Source organism: Dipodomys merriami, unplaced genomic scaffold, assembly GCF_024711535.1.
Source record: "Dipodomys merriami isolate MVZ:Mamm:240054 unplaced genomic scaffold, mDipMer1.0.p SCAF_110, whole genome shotgun sequence".
NCBI classification, from domain to species: domain Eukaryota; kingdom Metazoa; phylum Chordata; class Mammalia; order Rodentia; family Heteromyidae; genus Dipodomys; species Dipodomys merriami.
The window spans coordinates 3,012,383-3,033,992 of NW_027202383.1; the positions used below are offsets into that span (position 1 = coordinate 3,012,383).

The window sequence follows — 21,610 nt, forward strand, 5'->3', positions numbered from 1 at the left end:
TGTGACACCCGTCACCAGCCCACAGTCCACCAAAGCCTTTATAACCAAGACCTCTCTTTGGTCCTAGTGGAGCCATCTAGTCACCGTGAAACCACCCTCAGGCAGATCTCTTGCCTTACAGGATGTGTGCTCCTTCTCTCCTCTGTTGCTTCTGTCCCTTTAGATTGTTGTCATAAGTCATTCAGAGATTTTGATGTGGTTCAGTGTTGGCCATTGCTCGCCCTGTATTTCTAGGGACAACCTTGGCAGTATGTTTTACCACCCTCTGAGAACCTTGCAGGAACATGTAACCATTTGCCCTTGCTGCTAAAACAAATGATCAGAAACAGTGTAGGTTAGAAATCAAATGGAGATCTCACAGGGCTAAAAGTCAAGGTATTAGCAGGGATACTTTCTTTTCCGGACAATCCATTTCCAAGGATTTCCTGGTTACAGAGGCAATTGCTCTATCCATCAACACAGCATGTCTCACCAGACCTCCATCTTACCCTCTCTTCCTCTGATCTTTCTTGTTTCCTTCTCCTATTTGTGCAGGGATTTTATTGTACCCACCTTGGTAATTAGCATATTTTCAGGTCGGCTGATTAGTTACATAAATTTCATCAGAAATCTGAATTCTTATTTGTCCATGAAACATAGTACTCACAGATTCTAAAGATTAGGACTTGGATATCTTTGGGGAATCTTTCTACCAGGGATGGTAAATCCTATATTTAGGAAGAATGTCTCCTCTCTCATCTAGTATTATGTCTTAGTACAAAATCAAGGATCTTTAGCGAGAGCCACAAATATCCATTGGTTCCCATAAATATATGAGAGCTAATTGTTGTAGCTGTTTTGAACTATCTCTTTTTCCCTCTCAGACTAGTTGCTGTGGTTTACTTGGTATCTGGGTATCATTTGAATATAGTGCTTTGTTTGGAACTCATCAAAATTTGATCCCCATTGTTGTAGAGTTGAGGTGTAATGGGACCTTTAAGAGATGAGTATAACATTAAGAGTGATAAATGCTTTTCTTTTTTTTATTTTAAAGTATGTTTATTTTATATTTTACATCAAGCACTTGAATCAAAATTCAATCTCTGGATTTAATATAGATCCTTTATAATTACATCTAATCATTATTTGAAAATACACACTGAACTAAGTCAGCTAGTGAATAAAATAACTGTAAACTAGAAACCTCAGGGACAGGGTCATGCATGATCAGTTAAGTCACGTTTCCACCGTGTTTTAGTCTCAATTCACATTTGTTTCCATCACACAGATATCCATTTTGAGTTAGCTTGGACAGCAGAGCCTAATAACATAAAGCTATGTTGTCTTAAAGGAAATTCAGTTTAATACAAAGAACTTCAAGAAGAAAAATCAGGGCTCTTGATCAGAAGCCTTCCATACTTGGGTTACTTTGGAGCAACGAAAAGTCTGGAAGGCTAAGGAGGAAGTGTTTTCTTTGCCCACTGAAGACATAATCAATAAGGACATTGCCAATAAAGGACTTCTGTTGGCTACTAACTACTGCCTGGACAAAGTTTTAGCCAGTGTTACAAAAAAGAAAACATTAAGAATGATATCTCTCCAGGAAATGGAAACAAGAGGGGTTTCTTTGTTAAAGAGAAATAAAGAGTAGTATCTATAAATACAAGCATGATTGGGTTTTTCCTTCTATAAATAATCTTTGAAATGCAAAAAGGGTGCCAGCTGAGGTTGTTTTCTGTAGTGAAGGTTCAGGTGCACAGATCATCTACTGATGGACCTTCTCGAAGTATTCTTTGGAAGCTGTTGGACTTGGCTTAATAGTAGGAGAATCTGGTGTCCAGTTTGCTGGGCAGACTTCTCCATGGGTTTCCACAAACTGGAACGCCTTCACCAAGCGGAGGGTCTCTTCCACGCTCCGGCCCACTGGCAGGTCATTGACACTCAGATGCTTGATGACTCCATTAGGGTCAATTATGAAGAGATCTCTGAGTGCAAGACCAGGACCTTCCAACAGCACACCATAATCCCGGGAAATTTGTTTGGTTAAATCCGACAAGAGTGCAATGTTCATGTGGCCCAAGGCTCCATTCTTCCTTGGTGTATTGATCCAGGCAAGATGGCTAAAGTGGGAGTCCACCGAAACGGCAATGACCTCACAATTCACGTCATGAAACTCATTGGCTTTGTCACTAAAAGCAACAATTTCTGTAGGACACACAAAGGTGAAATCCAAAGGGTAGAAGAAAAGCACCAAGTATTTCCCCTTAAAGTCATCAAGGCTAAGCTCTTTGAACTCTCCATTGACAACAGCTGTGCCTTTAAAGTAAGGTGCATGCTGGGTGACAGCGGGAGTATAAGATGAGGAACTAGTGCTAAAGGCGAATTTTGCTTGAGTAGAGCCAGACCACAGTTTGTTTGTCAAGCACGTTCTTCTAGAAGCAACATGCCTAAGGGCTGCAGAGGTAGAAATACCCTGAGAGATGGTGCTTGCATGCCGGGCAACCGAGGCCCGGAACAACCTCCCGGCAGGAGCCGCCTTCTTCAAGTGCACGCGGGAACCGATAAATGCTTTTCTTGAGGGACCAGGCTCACTCTCAAAGGACTGAATTCTGTACTGCAAAGGCAGGTTGTTGTAAGACCAAGTATGGCTCCCTGCTTCCTCCCTCAGTGCTTGTTTTCTTCCTCCTTCTCTCTCTCTCTCTCTCTCTCTCTCTCTCTCTCTCTCATACAATCACATAATCAGTCTTCAAAGCCACAACCTAAATAAAGGCCTTTTCTTTATAAATTATCCATTTTTAGGTAACAGAAAATGAATTCAAGCAGGGTCAGTGCCATTCTTGCTTTGTGTCCAAGGTTCGATATCTAAGTACTGCTTCTGTAGTATTGTTACTCAAGTATAATGCCTGGAGTCCAGTTGATGGAGCATTTGGAAGTCATTACAGTTCATATATATGTAGTTGGGCTTTGAAGTTCCGTGACATGAGCTATTGATGTGACATTCCACAAAAGGTTTGGAAAGGAGCCCTATTGTCTTGCAAAGGGAGAACATGCCTTAAGTAAGAATGGTAGGGAAGGGAAGGCTACAGCAACTGAGGCTTCAGGAAGTTAAAAGTCTTTGGAGAAATCTGTCAGATGTATGATGGGTCCCTATTTTTTCCGGTTATTTTTTCCTTTATTTTGGTTTACTAGATCTACCCTAACTGAATATGTAATTGCCTTTAAAGTTCTATAGTAAAACTTTGTATATGTTATACATTAACTCTGGCTCTCCTGTTATCTGGCTATCATTTGAATAGTGCCTCCTTGGAAACTCTTGTCAAATTTGGTCCCGGTTGTCATACAGTTGAGCTTTAAATATCCAGTTTGAACTTCTGTATCTTGTGTACTCCAATGGATTTAGTGCTTATATTCCCTTAGAATTCCACATATAGCTATCTTAACATACAAAGAATTGATAGTGTTCTGATATGGGACCAAAGGTCTAGTCTACATAATGCAAGCTGGATCATACAAATTCCATCTAAAAGCCAGAAAGTTGCCCTCATGAATGCCTGTCTATGGTAGCATTCTGGTCTTAGAATTGTAGCCTCTAGAACTGTAATAAATAAAATCTGCCCCACTTATTTAGTTGAGGGCATATTTATCATACCATATTAAAAAAACTAATACATACAATAAACCAGATAAGAATATCTTAAACTACCCAAGGGACCCCCCTAGTCTTCATACTGAGTCTTTAAGTATTATCTTCAATTCTTCTTTATCCTCCAGGACATTAATGCAATCCCATTGTCTTCCATGCCCTTTCCTCCCATACTTTTCCAGTACTAACATCAATGTGTTGACTAGGGAAAATTCTTTGAACATTCTCTTCAAGTATACTTAGGCTACTACTGTGGACGACCAACTAACTGTGCCCCCTGTACCACCTGGCATGACGTCCTCAGTGCCTGTTGAATTCCAGGTGACCCAGCCCCTCAAGCCTCACTGTACTTCTGCTGTCACTGTATCCACTGAGTCTTCTCCAAGCTGATTTTGAATCATTTGTGTTGAAAAGTCTAGTGGGGAGGGCGGCACAGTCACATCTCTTTCAGATAGACATGGGGCTCTATAGAAAATACTTGCCCATTAGAAAGTGCTATACTCACATCTTGGTCTTTGGGCTGTTTTGGGAAGGGCACAACTTCAGCTGCAAAGCCAAGATGAACCCGAAGTTAACTGTGAGAAGGGGCCTACTAGTCACACCTCTTTTTCTTTTCTTTTTTGTCTGTTGTGGGGCTTGAACTCTGGGTTTGGGCACTGTCCCTGTGTTTTTCAGCTCAAGGAGAGCACTCTACCACTTGAGCCACAGTGTCACTTCCCGTTTTCTAGTGGTTTATTGGAGATAAAAGTCTCACAGAGTTTCCTGCCCAGGCTGGCTTTGAACTGTGATTCTCAGATATCAGCCTCCTGAGCAGCTAGGATTACAGGTGGAAACCACCAGCACCCAGCCACACTTCTCTTTCTTGAAAGAAGAAAATCTCTCCTTGTCTTCATTTCTGTTTCATAGAGTGCTGCCAACATAGCAGCCATGCTGAAAAGAGGTTTGATATGAGCAATCTCCAGGAGGCCCCTAGCTCTTCTCTTATTTCTGTACATCATCCTCCTGCCCCTAGCCAGGAAGTGCTCTCCAGGCTACCCGCAGCTGAGACCACAACCTTGGTCCACATTATCTGTGGGATGAGTTTACATTGGTTATTCTTGGGGAATATGTAAATTCCATCTTTACGATTTGATTTCCCAGTTTAACCATGAGCTCATCTCTTCTGCACGAAACTGGTGTGAATGGCTTGTGATCTGAGGAAGGGTAGGGGCTGGTTGGAGACACAAGCTTAAGGCATTACATATCCAATGGGATCCCAAGATGTGATCATTTTCTCGTTTACAAAGTAAATAAATGAAGATTTCAAAGGGAAGTACACATCCTTCCTGGAACAACCCAGCCCATAGGAAGGAACAACAATGGCTTACATCCTTGGGCTAGCTCTTCCTCTCCTGGGAAGAGTTTTCTGGGTCTGGAAGGAATTTAAGGCTCCAGACACTCTGCTCACCATGGCTGTTCAGTCTGAGATTTGGGTCCTGAAGGAGCTGAAGGGAGGTCTAGGGAGGAGATCCTGGGCATAGCAGGAGGAGATCCTGGGACTAATCAGAGGAGAGGTGAAGAAAGAGAAAGAAACACACCTACCTGATGAGGATTGCTGGTATCTATCCTCTTTGTCCAGCATGATACTTTTTCTCCAAGTGTTCTGTGAAGTAGCAGTTGGGAGAACAAAAGATTCTTCCTACTGGCTGACATTCCTGTGAGATGGTTGGGATTGTGTTAATCAGGACGTTGTGACAAAACAGCTGAGACAAATGGCTCAAAGGAGAAAGGATTTGCTTTTGCTCTTGGTTTCAGAGCTTGCCCTCCATAGTTGGGTGGTTGCATTGCTGCGAACCTGAGGTGAGGCAAATCAGCCTGGTAGAAGCAAAGCTGCTACCCTGTCAATGACTGGCTTCATCAGCTGGGCACCAAGTGTTCATTACAGGTTTCTTTTACAAGGACACTTCATATCCAAACTGTAAGAAACATTCTTTCCTGAAAAGATGATAAGCCAGAATCAGGAGCCAGGTCATTTGATTTATTTAGTGGAACTGGACTTGGGGGCCAGGGGAAGAGTTGAAAACACAGTGTCTTTATAAACTACAAAAGTCCTTACATCTTCTGTGTGGTTTACTGTGTAAACTGCTACTGCCTTTCACTATTTTCCACCTTGCAAAACTTCTTAAGAATTTTCTAGTTTGAACCTCCATTAGTATAGATGAGGACAGCGAAAGTCAGGGAAGAAAACTCACAGTGTGGTGGTTCTCACGTCATTATCCTACAAGTCATCTCTGTGGCCACCCCTGGCAGAATGAAGTGTTTGAGTCTATCTCTGTTTTACCACTCAGCCCATAAATACTGACATCGATAGCAGTCATCACATCTGTCCTGCATGAATAAAGGTCAACCACAGACAACCTTAGCATTAGAGCTGAGCACATTTAACATAGTTATTTTGAATATAAGAGTCTAATACAAAATCCCACAGGGAGAGGAGAAAGGAGAGAAGACAGTCATAGAACAGAAATGCAAGGAGCAATTGGTGGCAACTTGAAGAAAAGCATCCTTTCTGAAAATTACTCCTGGCTTTCTTCATTACATAGGAGACTGTGGTTTTTAATATATGAAATCCAGCTGGTAGCTGGGATGGCATACAAAACTGTGTATACTAAAACCCAGCCATGGTCTCAGTGAGTGTCTAAACATCCTGTAACTGTTAAAAGGCTGAAATCTAGAGTGTCTGTACTAGTAACATTACTTCCTGAACTTCCATGTAGAATATGATTCATGGTTGCCCCCAGCAAATTCCTATAGAAAGATAAAACAATAGATTTAACCAACTACTACACTAAGTCAAACTGCAGCATCTTCATAAACCCAATGCAGTTTGATACCTTTTTGCTAGGAGGTTATTTAAAATAATGTATGTATATCTCAATGTGAATGTGACTCTCTCATAGGACTTTTATGATGTCTACTAAACCTCTAGGGATAACAAGAGCAGTGTCCTGGGATTGTTCAGCCAGGGTGTACATGAACTGCATCCCAAAGTCATACATTATTTGAGATAAATTTGATAATCTCTCAATTCTGCCCATCTAGCTAGATTTTTCTGGTATTTTCCCCTGAAGTTTATATTTAGATTTTTATCACTATGAGAGGCCTTTTGCTCAACATTAGTTTCTAAAAGCTTATTTATTTTTTAGACCGCACATCTCTCCTTTCTAAATATAAATTTTCTTTATTATTTAACATGCCTTTAACAGCCACATACACATCATCTGCCCCAACGAGATCCTGGCATTAACCTACAGGAAATGTCTCTACGAATCTTAACCCCTGGATCACCAGAGGAAACTTAGTAATCCACATCATCAAATCTCATAGAGATTTTGGCAGTCCTTGGCATGTAGAGACCAGTGGAAAATACTAAAACCATGGCTTTTAGGATCAGAAAAAAATAGCATGTCTCAGACTCTAACACTGGTACTCTCTTGATATGTGGACATGGATGTGAATTTAGACTCCCTGAGCCCAACAGACATTTGCAAAATTGGAAAATTACTTAGTTGCTATCCAATCTCTAAAATAAATTGCTGATGGAGCTACCTTTGTGAGAAGAGTGGATAAGAAGCGTAAAGGGCCGGCTCATCACTGGACCTGCCTTGTACTTTAATGTCATCTGTTCAGCTATGGATTGTCCAAATGGGTGGTCTCAAAGGCTTCCCATTGGGTTAAAAACACTTTCACAAGGAGAAGGTTCTAGAAGAGGTATTATAACAAGACATAGTTTTTCAGTACTTATCCATTAACACTACTACTGGCTCAGTTTCCCACAGCCCCATTGACTACCAGTAATTCATCTCTTCCAGTATGGATGTCCAAACAGTTCACTTCCATGAATGGTCAGTTTTGGAATTATCACTATATTTATCACTGTAATATGACAATCCAGAGATATTAAACATTTATAAATTGACTCACATTCCTATACTTCTTTGATAAAATAGTTTTATATAATTTTAGGCATGGAAATCTAAGATTGAAAATATAAAAGGGAAAAATAAGTAGCTTAAAAAATCTAAGGTGATTACTTTTAGGACTGAGCATAAATGTAATTCTTTATTTCTGCTCTCCTACTCTTCTTTTTTTCCTCTCCTTCCCTTCCTTCCATATTTATTCAGCTAGACACTCAAACAGCAATGTTTGCAAGAAACTTCTGTGCTACAATTATCCAGGACACACAGATGTGCAAGACCCACTAACTTGCATATAAGGCAGTCAAGGTCAATCGTGAGAAGAAACTGGAGAGTCGAAATGCCCGTTGGGATTGCTGTAGTCTATCTAAGCCTGAGAACCTAACAGAGGCAAAGGAAAGGTAAAGTAAGAAAGACTTTGGCCAAAGGAGTCCCAAAAGCTGTGTAAGAATTTGTGAGACCAAAACAGGTATTTTTAGGTAGAGACATCAGAAAACACATGCGTAGAAGATCATGACGTACTCCAGGAAGCCATTATTATTCGAAGTGAAACACAATTGGCTATAATATATGCCATGTCTGAACAAATAAAAGGTACTCATTAATCAGGGGAAAAAAATCATTTTCTTACTATTAAACTCTGATTTTTTTCTTTAGTAGTTATAAAGAGCACACAAAAATATGGTAATGTTCTCCAGATCAATTTTGATGCAAATTTTTCCTGATTATAATTTATAGCCTTTTAAAGGTCCTGAGGAGCAAGCATGTCCTCAGTCTGAAACAGCTTGATTGGATAGATAATCTATCAGCTTAAATAAGGGAAATCAGTCCACGAGGCCTGGGGCTTTTGAGGAAGGCTCTCTGTAAAAGTGTCTGTAAGATTTGATCCTTGATTAATTAAGATGAAAGTATTTGTCCAAAGGGACTCTCACTGCTGGGTCTGCTGACCACTGAGACTCACCGCAGCCTTTGAGTTTTGGACTGGTCAAGTTGCAGACAGACTCGGGGTGAGTGAGCCTGGATTGGATAGAACCAACGAGGGACAGTTTGTATGAATTCTCTCTTATGTTGTCAGTAAGAGAGTTCATGGAGCCGGTCCACTTTGGCTCTTTTTCCTTCTAGGTTCCAGGTATAAGAAATGACCTGTTTCTACCAATGCTTACAGCTCATATTGAAAGTGTTGTGCCATCTAGAGAAAACAGATTCAACTTTTCTTTTTCTTTTTAAAAGCTTGCTTTCTCATATATTCCAAGGAAAAACATATGCCTGTATGTACAATCAGAGTTAGGAAGGACAGAATGTTTATATGCCTCCACCCACCTGAATTTTGTGTTGAAATCCTATTAGCCAGGTGATGGTATTAGGAGAAGGAACTTTTTGCAGGTGAATGGCAATACTGCCTTAAGGAAAAAATAAATAAATAAAAAGACCCAGGAGATATTTCTTGTCCCTTACAGTATGTACGATTACAATACTATGACGGTATTCTCTGAGGAAATGAGCTCTCTCTCAATGGATGTGGGATCTTCACTTACTCTAAGACCATAACGATATTTTTTTGTTGTTTATATGCCACTTCATATATGGTATTTTTTGTTATCACAGCTTGGATGCCCTATAACAGAAACTAAAAGGACACCTGGAGTAAAATGCTCTTGATCTGAATTCTAGTTCCATTTCCTTGAAGGTGAGTAAAGTTAGGCAATAACATAAATGTTGGCTTTGTACATGATGACAAATCTGATGTGTTTCACTTTCTTATTCTTTCACTTGGGGATGATACAGACACGTGGGTGAACACACACGCTCATACACGGCAATATTAGGAATTAAACTCAGGGCCTTCTACTTGACAGGCAAGTGCTCTACCACTGGCAGAGGACCACCTTTGCCTTCTGAGTAGCTTACCACACTCAATGGGAGATGGTATGTCCTAATTTGTCCTCTAGTGATATTTGCATAGGATAACACACACAAGAGATAGGATAATGATTTACTATTCTTCCTTGGTATCTAGTTTTTACTGTATCTAAATTTGTTTCCTATGAATCCTAGGAAACTTGCTCAGAGAAGGCAACTAATATAAAGAGGAGCAGTGACCAAGTGACTGGGTCTGAGGAGATCAGCTTTCAGGATGGGAATCCTTTGGGCTCTTCATCCAATAGGCTTTTTAAAGGCAAATGTAAAGAGTGTGCTGGTCCGAATGAGGCCAGGCCTGGGGCAGGAGGTCACCTCAGGTGTCCCCAAGCCTAACGGCTCAGTTCCGCAGGAGAGAGCCTATGGAAACTGGGGTGGGCTGCCAGGAGGTGTTGCAATATTATTTTAGAGGATTCATCTGCTTAGTATTATGCTTCCCCTTATTTAACCCTCAGAGGTTTTTGGACTCTGTCTAGTGTGAAAATTTTTTTCTGTTTAGAAAGAGTTCCGCTCATTACTTTAGCAGACTGCGCATGGGGAGAACTTGTTTATCCTGCTAAATGAGTCATCGATAGCCTGCTATACTAAGCCATGGAGTGGTAGACTTGGAAAGGATCTCAGGCTCCTCCGGTTCAGCCTCCTCCGTGGTACCAGGGAGGGCAAGGAAAGCTCTCAGGGGGAAAAGGGCTGGCACAAAATGACCCGCAATGGGGCTGGCTCTGAAGTACAGGCCTCCCGGTTCCAAAGCTTGTGTTTATTCTACAAAATGCCGCAGCCACCTGGGGAACTCTGGTGAGAAGAGGAGGAAAGAGGCCCATGCTAGGTGCCCTCCACACTGTGTTCTGATTCCATTTCTCAACATCTCTGGAAATAATTCATGTGGAAGGAGAAAAATACAGCCCTCAGTCATGGAGAAACAAGTAGAAAACCATCCCATCATTCATCCTACATAAAAACGTATTTGTAAACTGGGCACCGGTGGCTCACAACTATAATCCTAGCTGCTCAGGAGGCTGAGATCTGAGGATGGAGGTTTGGAAAATCCATGAAAGGGAAGTCTGTGACACTCTTCTCTCCAGTCAACTACCAAAAAAATGGAAGTGGCACCCAGGAGGCCTGAATTCAAGCTCCATGACTGACCCCAAGATCCAGGCCTGAATTCAAGCTCCATGACTGTTCATTTATATGTAGCTGCTGTGCCAGGTATACTGCAGCATGGATGTGAACAAGACCGACACTCAAGCTAGTCCTTATCATGTTCAGCTTTCAGTCTAGTGTGTCCACACTGTAGGCTCATCACATAACTCAATGCTTCGGATGCCTCAGGGTCTGCTTCGAAGCTGGAAGACAGGGAGCTAAGTTCCACTCTCTTCCCACATTAACTCCCTCTCCTGTGAACCATACAGATCTTATTTTGTCTCCTGGTGGAGACTTTAAGCTTTCATTTGAAGACAAGGTCTCATGTATATACTAAACTTCCTCCTACTTCCTTTGTTTATTATAGAGGAAACATACAGGTTTAAGTACAAAAACTCAACTCCAATGGTCTTAAGAACACAAACAATAAACATTTCTTGGAGACAGATCTTGAAATATTCCAGACTTTAGGTGATAGCGTTGTCCTCCTGTGCTTAGCCGTAAGTAAATCTGCATTCAAGAGCTTAAATGAGAGCCTCGGAGTTGGCTCTCCCTTCCTTTCTCCCTTGTATTCCTCATTCTGCTTATCTTTACATGGCTTGATGAGGGGTTGTCAGCCCCTTGTTGTTGGTGGTCGCAGATCAGCAGAAAGGCTCATGTTTACCCAGTAATTGCAAGTCAGAGCACTGTTGGCTCTGTCTGAGTCCCTCCCTGGCTTATCTTAGAGCAAGTCACCAGTGGGAAGTGAGAATACTCTTGCTGTCCAGCCAGGGTTCAGGTGCCAGCCCCTGGCACATGGACAATGCACTATGATTAATAGTCCCACCGGGACAAAAAAGAATGAAAGAACAGTCTAGAAAAGCAGGATAAGAAGCTTCACATAGATTCAAAGATGAAATGTATACCCTTTCTTCCTCTTTCAATTGGCGTGAATGAAGTCGTTGATAACAGCTGTAGTGTGAGTAGAGTTTGTCTTCTTTGGAGCTCATGAGGAACGTAATCCATATTATGAGATATGAAAAACGTGGGACCATTTGGACATTTTAAGAGGAGATTAGAGTTTAACCTTATGGTCAATGAATTAAAGGATTAATGGGTTAGTGGGATAGTCTAAGAACTGGTCTACGACAAGAACTAATTTGTCCAGGTCTTCTGGGCACTGCCTGCCTCTTGCTGTGTGGTACCCTGCAAGACCTCAGGACTCAAAGGGAAGAAAGGTCATTAGCAGCTATATCCTCTTAACCTTGAAAGAGGACCGTGAACCCAGTCTGTGGTTTTACGTTGTTAGCAACACAAAACAAAGATACTTGTATTCTATTTACTGTGCACTTTTTTCAATATTAGTGAAGTATTAAGATAATTCTAAGCAGGAAGTTGCAACTCAAACCACTGTCTCAAAACAAAAGGCAAAAAGCATCAACATGGAACATAAAATCCAAGCTAATGATTCTCCAGTGCTTCAGGAAGACAAGAGAAGAGGAGAGATTCGTTCTCATCATCGCATGTATGAAGCTTGTTGCCACAGCGGAAGAAGTATTTGTTCAACGCTAAAGTCTGAGTTCAGTTTTTCAAAGGTATTTTTGTTCAGGAGACATTCATGTACTTTTCTCAATCCAGGAGATAATCTTTTGCCCCAGATGGCTTTTCATCAGACCTTTTTGAAAATTAAACACGCCCACCACTTTTTCAGGATGCTATTCAACTGAGAAGACCCTGCCACAGATTCTTGGAAAGTGTTGAGGAAATAGATGTCTGTTCTGCGGACCAAATGATTGATACGTTGATACAGGTGCTTTTTTTTTTTTTTTAATTTGAGTCCCACAGATTTATCTACAATCATCTTCCTTTCAGAGGGCTCATTCCCCTCCTGCATCAAGGACAGGATGGTGACCTTGAGAACCAGCGGTAAGTAAGATCGATTTAGTTGCTTTCACTCTAAAGTTTCTGGTAGAAAAGTTGGACACTGATCATGGTAGCACTGCCTATGTGGTTGTTAAGTGACAATATTGTTTTCTAAGTGGAGCTCTTGGGAATTGGTCCTATTTGGTAATAAAATTTCGTAATTCCCAAATAGTTTCCCTCAGTTTTTCTTTAAAAAATGTGCTTCTTTTTGAGGAATATTTTGAAATATCTATCACTCTGAGTGATGAGCAATTAAGACCCAGACCTTTTCACAAAGAGCCATCTTCTTCAATCTATAAGAAGTAACTGATGACTCAAAGGTCTCTTAGAGTTCTTTCCTCCGTAGCTTCTCTTCATGATCTGTACTTAGGACTTGTTCTCCCTCCCTCTTTGTAAGAGGGCTCCCCAAAGCAAAGGTTGGTATTTCCTTCCTTCAGAGAAGGAGCTAGAGAAGGAAGACTTAATACTGCACTGCTAATTCTTCCACCTGCATGAGGCTGTACAAGTTGCAATTGGGATTGAAAAATTCATCCAAATGGCTGAGATTCTTTGCCCAACCCTGGTGAGAAGTGAGGTAATTAATGTTCTTTCATTTGTGATACCCTCTCACACATATTATCTCATGTGATTTTCACGGTAACCCTACAAACAGGCAGTCTTATTATTGTGCCTCAGAGAGGTAACAAAGTACCACCTGGGTCAGCTGAGGTAGAGTTATTGAGTTTCAGTGGCTAGAAAAGAAGGGAAATAACCAGAGGCAGAGTCCAGCTCTTAGCAACCTATTGCGAAAGTTTTGCTGGCACTGTATAGGAGCCCCGGGACTCAGTACCGCACAAGTGAATTAGGATCTGTAACTCTAGGCTACCTGATTCACAGGTTTGAATGTGTTCTGAGGAAACACAAAAGCCATTCATTTCCTACTGACTAACATCCAAGTCAATTTCAAAGACGGTTGAATATCAAAGATCTAGATTTAGCAACACCGAAAGTCAAAACAAACCAACTGCCACATAAACTCTGCCTTCGGCTTTCAACAATAAGCCTGGATGTTGTATAGGAAAGGACTCAGTGGTACCTGACATGGGGCGTGGGTAAACTTGATGTTTGTAATTTAAGTATGGTTTACAGGTCATCTGTCAACTTTCCAGCACCCAGTGACACTCTTGAGCTCTCTTCCTGCAACTATTAGTCCTCTCTCTCTCCTCTTCTTTCTCAGCCTCTCTGTCTTACTGTCTCTTCTCTCTCTCTCCCTCCCTCCCTCCATCTAACTGATATGTATTTGGAGTCTGTTGTTCCTAGCTATTTTTGTGATACCATCAGATCAGTGAGCAATTGAGCACTGTCTGGGGGGCCTGGCCATCTAAGCCCTGAGCTTTCATTCATATGTTTATCATCTCTCTGACTCTCCTTCTGCCTTCCCGAGCCCCCACAGGAAGCTTCTTCTAATAATTATCAGCCATCTATCATCATTACTTCACTGTAAATCTCTCTGGTATTTTGAAAAACTCTCCATTATTATTCCTATAACCTATACTTCCTTAAGCCTGACATTTGTTGATCCCTTTAATTGATTCAGGGAACCCATATTTAGCAACTAAAAACATAAGATACCTAGCTAACTCTGAATTTCACCTAAATAAATCATTTTACCATGAAAAAAAGCATTTCAAGTTTACCCCACAAGGAGGAGATGGCACTGGTGTTTGGATCGAGGTTGGCTGACGTTGGAGATCGCTGTTTTCCACAGCACAGTGCTGCTTCTATTACATTACATGGAGCAGTGGGACTACACAACATGACAATTTTCATAACACTTGTAGATTCATGATTTTAATTAATCTGCACAGGAGCCTTCTGAGATAGGTTACATGATTCACTTATTCTAAGACAATTTCTTTTTCTTAATGCCTTCACATCACTAGCTGGAAGATGTATTTTATTGTTGATGGTGTGTCAGCCAAATCGGCTGCCTTACTTGTCCTTTCTTAGTCCTGCATCACACAGTGGCATCTTGGATACCATTAAATGCAACGTATCACCCACTTTGTAGAGTAGGGGAAAACAAGCTCAGGAATGCTGTTCTTGAGCTTCAGGTGATAGACACTGTAATTAAACGAATGACCTTCTGACCTTCTACTCCCTGAATGCTAAAAGGAAATTATAGACTTTCTCTCCATGAACACAGTGAACTACGCCGCATACCTGACTTGGCTTAGGGAAAAACATTGTGAGCCTTCTTTCCTTCCTTCCTTCCTTCCTTCCTTCCTTCCTTCCTTCCTTCCTTCCTTCCTTCCTTCCTTCCTTCCTTTTTCCTCCCTCCCTCCCTCTCTCCCTCCTTCTGTCTCTCTGTCTTTCTCTCTGTCTCTCTCTCTCTTTCTTTCTTTCTTTCTTTCTTTCTTTCTTTCTTTCTTTCTTTCTTTCTTTCTTTCTTTCTTTCTTTCTTTCTTTCTTTCTTTTGTCAGTCATGGGGCTTGAACTCTGGGCCTGGGCGCTGTCCTCAGCTCTTCAGCTCAAGCTAGCGCTCTATCATTTGAGCCACAGCACCACTTCCGGCTTTTTCTGCTTATGTGGTGCTGAGGAATCGAACCCAGGGCCTCATGCATGCAAGGCAAGCACTCTACCACTGAGCCACCTTCCCAGCCCCTGTGAGCCTCCTTTCCATGTACACTTGCATATCATCAAGAGTCAGTCAACATATGAAATGAAAAGTCTGACAGAGGATGGCTTGCTTTGCTTTGCCTGTATCTCCCAGGACACCTGTAGGAGAGAACCAAAACTAATTGCAAAGACCTACCAAAGAAAGACTGGAAGAATTGGGAGGTGGAAGCTTGCCGTGTAGAGTCATCATGAGCCCGGCCCAGCCAGCTGGAGAGCACCCTTGACAATGTGTGAGCTGCCTGCTCCAAGCCCAGATCCCTGTCCAATCACTTCATGACTCAGGCTGAGCCGCCACCGCCTTTCCCCCTCCACGCTGGGTCTGTCTACAGTCTAGACGATGCTGGAAGCAATCGCTTTTGACATCGGGCCCAAACTCCCCAGCATGTACTCAGAGAACCTCATTCCAAGTGTTGGTTGGATTCTGGGCTCTAAAGAGCTAATATCAGGAAGAACCTTCATTAGAAAAGAGAAATGATTTTTATTTTTCAGGGAAAAAGAAGACTAAGAAGAAATATTAGACATTGACTGTAAGCAGACAATGTGGCAAATTGAATTGATCTATACTCAGAGCCCAGGGAGGCCAGGGGCATCTGTCTGAAAGATCATTATGTCCCAACCCACGTCTGGAAAGTTGGCTTGCAGGCTATAGAATGAAAGGCAGGGAACACGGTAGTCCTTTCTTTAAGGAAGAAGAGACTTCTCCTGACCAGAAACATATCTGCAGATGGCTCTCCGTGTTGATAATTGTTGGATGCACGGAACTTTGCTAATCTCTCAGTAATAAATGACATACTTTGAGTTTCACAACATATGTTCAGTGTTGGTATGAATGTTCTCATTTTACAGACAAAGAAATAAAAGCTTAAAGACCTCAGTAACCTTGGACAAGTGGACAGATGAATAATGGCTGAGTTAGGAGCTGAGTGCAGATCATCTGACTTCCGGATTGTTTTTCTCATTGCTTGTGTTGAGAGCCATTGGCACATCAGGAAATAAGGACACAGGTCAGGGGTGGTGGGTGGTGGTGGGGATTTGAGAGGAAAATTGTGAGAGAGTTAAGTAGAGTGAAAAGAGTCCCAAGAAGAAGAAGAACTTAAGAATTTACACCGTTTGCTGGAAATCTTGGAAAACTTGCCTGAGGGAATCTTTGGAGTATGTCCTAACAAGATTGTAGCTGAACAATAGAAAGACAATCAAGTTGCAGAACACCTTCCTAGCAACTACAAGGCCCTGAGTTCAAACCTCAGTATAGCTACCAACAACAACAAAAAAGGAGAGTCACAGTCTTCATCTTCTTAAAGGCTCAGACTAGGAAGGAGGTCTGGGAGTCTTGGATTTAAAAATCCCTTTGAATGTGAAATAAAGAATAAGATCTCCTCAGCATTGATACAGGAAAGTTTGCTTTTTTTTTTTTTTTTAAAGCATCATTTCTACCCACATATCCGGGCTTGGTCAAAATGGCATCATGGAAAGAGATGGTCTTTGAGTCCAACACAATTGAGCTAAATGCAGGCTATACCACTTACTGATATTGGGCCGTGGCCACAGGGGCTTTGATGTGTCTAGGAATAGGAAGGACTTGCTTAAGATGCTACGTTGAAGGATGGTTCATTTCCTTTCTCCTCAGGCTTGTTCTGTTACAGTCTCACACACCATATTCGAGTATCTTTTTTGTTCCGGTCTCCTCTTTCACACTCTTGCATCCTTAGAGTTTTCACATCATTGCAACTGTAACACCGGCATCAGTGTCTGGCAAAGCAGGGATTAAACATCCACCCACAGGGGAGCACTGGGAAAGCAGGAAGGACTGAGTTGAGCAAACTCCAGAAATAAAGTGAGTCTGCTATCTCCTCCAAGACCTTTAGCCTTCTCTCTCTCTCTCTCTCTCTCTTTCCAAGGTTTCCAAGGTTTCAAGTTCCAATCTCAATCCAATCCACATGCAAATGAGATCTAAGGGGAACAGTTATGGGATAAAAAGAGAATTTTCATCTCCCATAAGGGGTGAGTAATACGCAGTCAGTTAAATAGTTGACAAGTTCTGTTTATTCCTCTCTCCTCATCTCTTTTGAGCTGGACCATGCCACCATAGGGATATAGGAGAATTATTTTTATTGGACAGATGAGGAAACTGAGTCTTAGAGAAGGAAAGAGGCATCCAAGTTGCCCAATTTCACCTCTCTATATGTCTGCCTTAGGCTTCGGCTCTCTAAGGTAATACAAAACTAGTAAGGCTAAAAAATGACATAAAAAAGAGGGTGCATCAGCGTTAGGAGAATCGGTTGGCTCTCCCTGAGCCTCATTTGGGGGGCTGCACTGTCGCCACTCCTCTCCACTTAGGAGACAGCCCTTCCGCTTCCCCGCAGGAGAGGGGGGTCCCACAGAGCTGCTTGCTACACAAGAGAAGCTGAATCACGGCAGAGCCCTACTGTTTGATGAGAGAGAATGGTGTGGGCGGTGGTGTTCCAGACAGAAGACGCGTGGCCAGATGGACATGCGCCTGTAGTCTTGGATCCACTTGAGGCTCGTGGCTGGATTCTGCAGGCTGCTCTCTTTTGACTGGGGAGACTTCCAGGAGCCACGCGTAGCCCTCAGGCCTCTCTCAAGTGCAGGGACCCAGAGACCACAGCAATTGGGGCTCCCGGAACTACAGACCCAGCCCTGTCAGACACAGTGGTGTTCCTCTTGGGAAGGAAACTTGGCCAGCGACAGCAGCATGGTGACGATGTTATTTTATACGACAGCCATCTGGTGAGCATTCTGAGTGCCTCCCTTCAGGCCCACACTGGAATTCAGCAGGATCTACCATTGTCGAGTGGCCCGTGGGAAGGCCCTTCCCCACATCATCCCTCCCAGCGGACCACTGAGCAAGTGGCCCTCGTTTCCTCTCTGTAATGATCGCAGCAGTCACGCGAACAATCACCATCACTCCAAACTCCGAACTAGTTGTCACTCATCTTAATGACTGCTCATCACAGGTCCACGTGCCATTTTGCACAGATGAGGAAATGGGTACTCACAAAGATTCTGGAAGTCACTCAAGGGAGGTGGGGTACTGCGGTTAACTGGCTTGCTATGGCCTGGGTTAGGGTCATCAACTGGTGGATGTCAGAGCCAGGGCTAAAATCAGATCTCTCTGATTCACAGATCTGGCAGCGTAGAACTGCGCCTCACATCTTGTGCTCCCCACACACCATCTTCTCCCTGCAGCCCCTCCCTGCTCTCTGGAGGAAAAGCTTCCTTAAAACTCTCATCCAGAGAGAGCCAAGATGACTGCTGCAGTCCCTGGGCCTGCACAGAGATGTTACATGGCTTCAGTCCCTTGGAATTCATGGGCAAATGTTACCCACTTGTCTTTGGCACTGCCTGTGTTCACAGAGCCTGATAGAGACGCAACTTCCTCAACTCTTTCTCTGCTTGTCCTACTCTTCCTGTGAGCACAGCTTCACCAGACCAGCTTGATCTGCATCCTGATGAGAAGCATGCCCGGACCCCCCATGCTCCTACCCGAGTCCTGTGGGAACTTGCGAGGATGTGGAGAAGATCTAGAATTTCACCTTCCACCCTGCCTAAGATAGAAAGGAAAAAGGACCAGTATTTCAAAAAAACATTTATGTACATGAATGAAATAAATGAATGAAATGAATACAAATGAATGAAATACACATTACCACAAATCTGACCAAACTTGGAAGAATCCCAGGAAAATGGGCATGGCTTGTAATTTACTTTGATCTGACAGAAAGGAAGGAAAGAGAGAATGGACAGAAGGAGAAAGGGAAGAAAAGAACAAAGGCCTCAGCATTTACTGGCTATGTCTGTCTCTCCCCATGGAGATGCTTTCAGACTGGAACGAGAGATGGAAACTATTTAGTTCCAAATCACATGGAATGTGTGACTCTTGGCAAGTCATTTTCCTCTCTGCACTTGTTTCTGACATTTTAAATTTGCATCCAGGATTATGCATCCTGAGTTACAGAGGTTTTGTAGGCCAGTATTTCCTTCTGCAGTAACATGAGTAACTTCTCCTAAGGTAACCATATCAGGACCCACGGCCCCTCTCCTTGTCCCTTACACACCATTTCCCATGAAGTTTGCACTATAGGTCAACATCAGCCTGGTGTGCAACACCTTCGTCTGTTTCTTCAACCATAACCTCTTTTTCTGCTACCCAGGACAAAGATCTGGTATGGTGTTGGTGGTCATTAGACTGGAAAGTCAACCTTTTGCCATTGGTAGATCTGAGCCAATCAAGAATAAGTGGACTGAGTGGATTAGTGGAGGTCAGGTAGAAGAAGATATAGAGAATAAGAAGGAAGTGAAATAATTTGTGAGGAGGCAGAAAAGCATTATTACTGAGCTCTGTATGGGTGAAAGGACTTTAGCAAAATCCTTTGGCAAACCTACCTTGCTTCAATGAGGGAGATGAATATTATTTAGTGGTGTGCAATGGACTAAGGTGGTCATTTGTATCATGAGATATGAGTTCTACTTCTAGTCTTGCCATTAATTGACACACACCTTTTCCTTAATCTGTTTTTCTACAGAGTGAGAGGTGTGTAGGGGCCTTTTCAATGATCCTCTTCTCTAACAGTATCTTGACTATTTACTCTAATGCGCTGCAGAAAGCTGAGATCTACTTAATGTGTTTGGGGAGCAAAGAAGGAAGAAAGGAAGGAAAGAAAGACAGAGGGAAGGGAAGACAGGAGGGAGCAAAGTTTGTAGGAAAGGATAAATAATTCCCTTTGACCACATCCACACGAGGTTTTATTATTGTTAATTTTCTTGATACTGGCCATTCTAACTGGAGTGAGGTATATGTAATCTCACTGTTGTTTTAATTTGTTGAACACATTTTCATGTATCTATTAGCCATAGTTAGTTCTTCCTCTTAAAAGTCTCTTTTTAAGCCTTCAGCCAATTTATTAATTGGGTTGTTGTTTCTTTGAGAGGATTATGCTAAAAGAAGTAAATCAGACCCAGAGAAGCACCCCTCATTAATAGGAAGTAGAATTGTGCCTATAAATCTAGAAGTAAGCACACTGGATGGCACCCAAGTGGTTACAAATGAATGAAGTATAATAGAATCTATGGAGAGTGAAAGTAGTATAATTCTTTACAAAGACTAAGTCACAACCCAACAACAGGTGTACTAGGAAATGAATTGCGAGGGGGGCAGGTCAAGGGGAGAGGGGTAGAAGAATGAACATGGGACATGAGCAGAAAGTAGGCAAGCATGCAATGTATATGCCATACAACTGAGGAAAATAAGGGAAGGGGTGGGAAGAAGGGGGAGGGAGAGGTTGAAGGGGGGACAAAGATCAAGATACAGTGTATGCATTGTTAAATGACAAAAACTCAATATATAACCTAAAAATCAGGTGAATGGGAGGAGCGGGGTGGGTGGTGAATGTTCAAAAGGGGTGACATTGATCAAGAGGCCCTATGTTCAAAAACTGCTCTGTTGAAAACATTTTTTTAAAAAGGAGGTTGGAATTAAAAGATGTAAGGGGGAATCAAAATACAAAGGGCTAGAGGAAGACGCAGAGTGAGTTGAAAGGAAGGAGCTCAGACGCATGCGGGATGGTGCTGCGGAGGACGGTTCTAAGCAGCCGCAGCCCTGCTGCTTGTTTGCACAGACACCAGATGCCAGGAGACGCGGTGTAACACAATGTGATTTGATGGTTTGCTCTGAAGAGCAGCTCCGGTAACCGTGGGGATGATCAGGCACCACCCTGGCTGTCTCTCGGCACATCCACTGCTGTTTCTGAAAGATGCTTGAAGTGGAATCTTTGACACTTGTTCTCTTGCTAGTTTGTGCCAGGAGAAAGAGGCCAATGCAGGACACGTTGAGATTCGTGCGTGGCTGGCCTCTCAGGCTGCCCAAGGGCCTGATCATGCACCCGAATGTCTCAGCAACCTGGGGATAATGTGGGAAGGTTCTGGAAACAGACACTCCAAGCACAGACTTCACATCTCTGTATGAGCTCAAAGAGACAAAGTAGAGTCCTAGGAGGTGCAGGAGAGGTGGCTTTGAGAACGGTGCTAGCAAGGTCATGTTTCAGAATAATCCGTTTGGTGAAATTTGTTTCATGAGCCTCTTGGAGAAGAAAAGGATCTTGAGTTCTGACATCACATAAACCCAGATGCAAACCCAATTCATCCCTTCATCTTGAGCAAGTTTTTTTTTAACCTTTCAGTCTCAGTCTTCTTACCTGTGCCAGAGGGTGATGCTCCCAAGACAGACATGAGTTAGTTGCTTTTCACTGTGTCCTTTGGCACCAATCACTGTGAAGGAAAAGCTCACTGTCAAGCTCTCCACTTTGGGTGAAGTCCACCAAAACATACACAATAGGGAAAAAGGATAATTTATTTTAAACAGCAAAGAAATATTAAAAACATTTATGTGTTGAGAATCAGC

At 42.5% G+C, this 21,610-nt stretch overlaps 1 protein-coding gene across 1 annotated transcript; it reads right to left on the reverse strand.

Moving 5' to 3' along the window:
* Positions 1–1,417: 1,417 nt before the first annotated feature.
* On the reverse strand, positions 1,418–21,088 carry LOC138822452 (thioredoxin-dependent peroxide reductase, mitochondrial-like). Its single transcript, XM_070015214.1, has 5 exons — positions 20,715–21,088; positions 16,846–16,920; positions 14,211–14,320; positions 8,899–8,978; positions 1,418–2,593 (listed from the first exon to the last, which is right to left on the reverse strand). Exons 1-5 carry the CDS (start codon positions 21,086–21,088, stop codon positions 1,745–1,747), a joined length of 1,488 nt encoding a protein of 495 aa, XP_069871315.1. The 3' UTR covers positions 1,418–1,744.
* Between the last annotated feature and the right edge of the window lie 522 nt (positions 21,089–21,610).

What these genes read in the sequence shown, in the direction of transcription:
- LOC138822452 (XM_070015214.1), bottom strand. Translation starts at nt 21,088, where the DNA reads ATGATCAGGCCCTTGGGCAGCCTGAGAGGCCAGCCACGCACGAATCTC. An exon ending in AAAAAAGATACTCGAATATG is followed by an intron (nt 14,321 to 16,845) that starts GTGTGTGAGACT and finishes CATGTTGTGTAG; the next exon opens with TCCCACTGCTCCATGTAATG. An exon ending in TGCCATCTCCTCCTTGTGGG is followed by an intron (nt 8,979 to 14,210) that starts GTAAACTTGAAA and finishes TTTTTCCTTAAG; the next exon opens with GCAGTATTGCCATTCACCTG.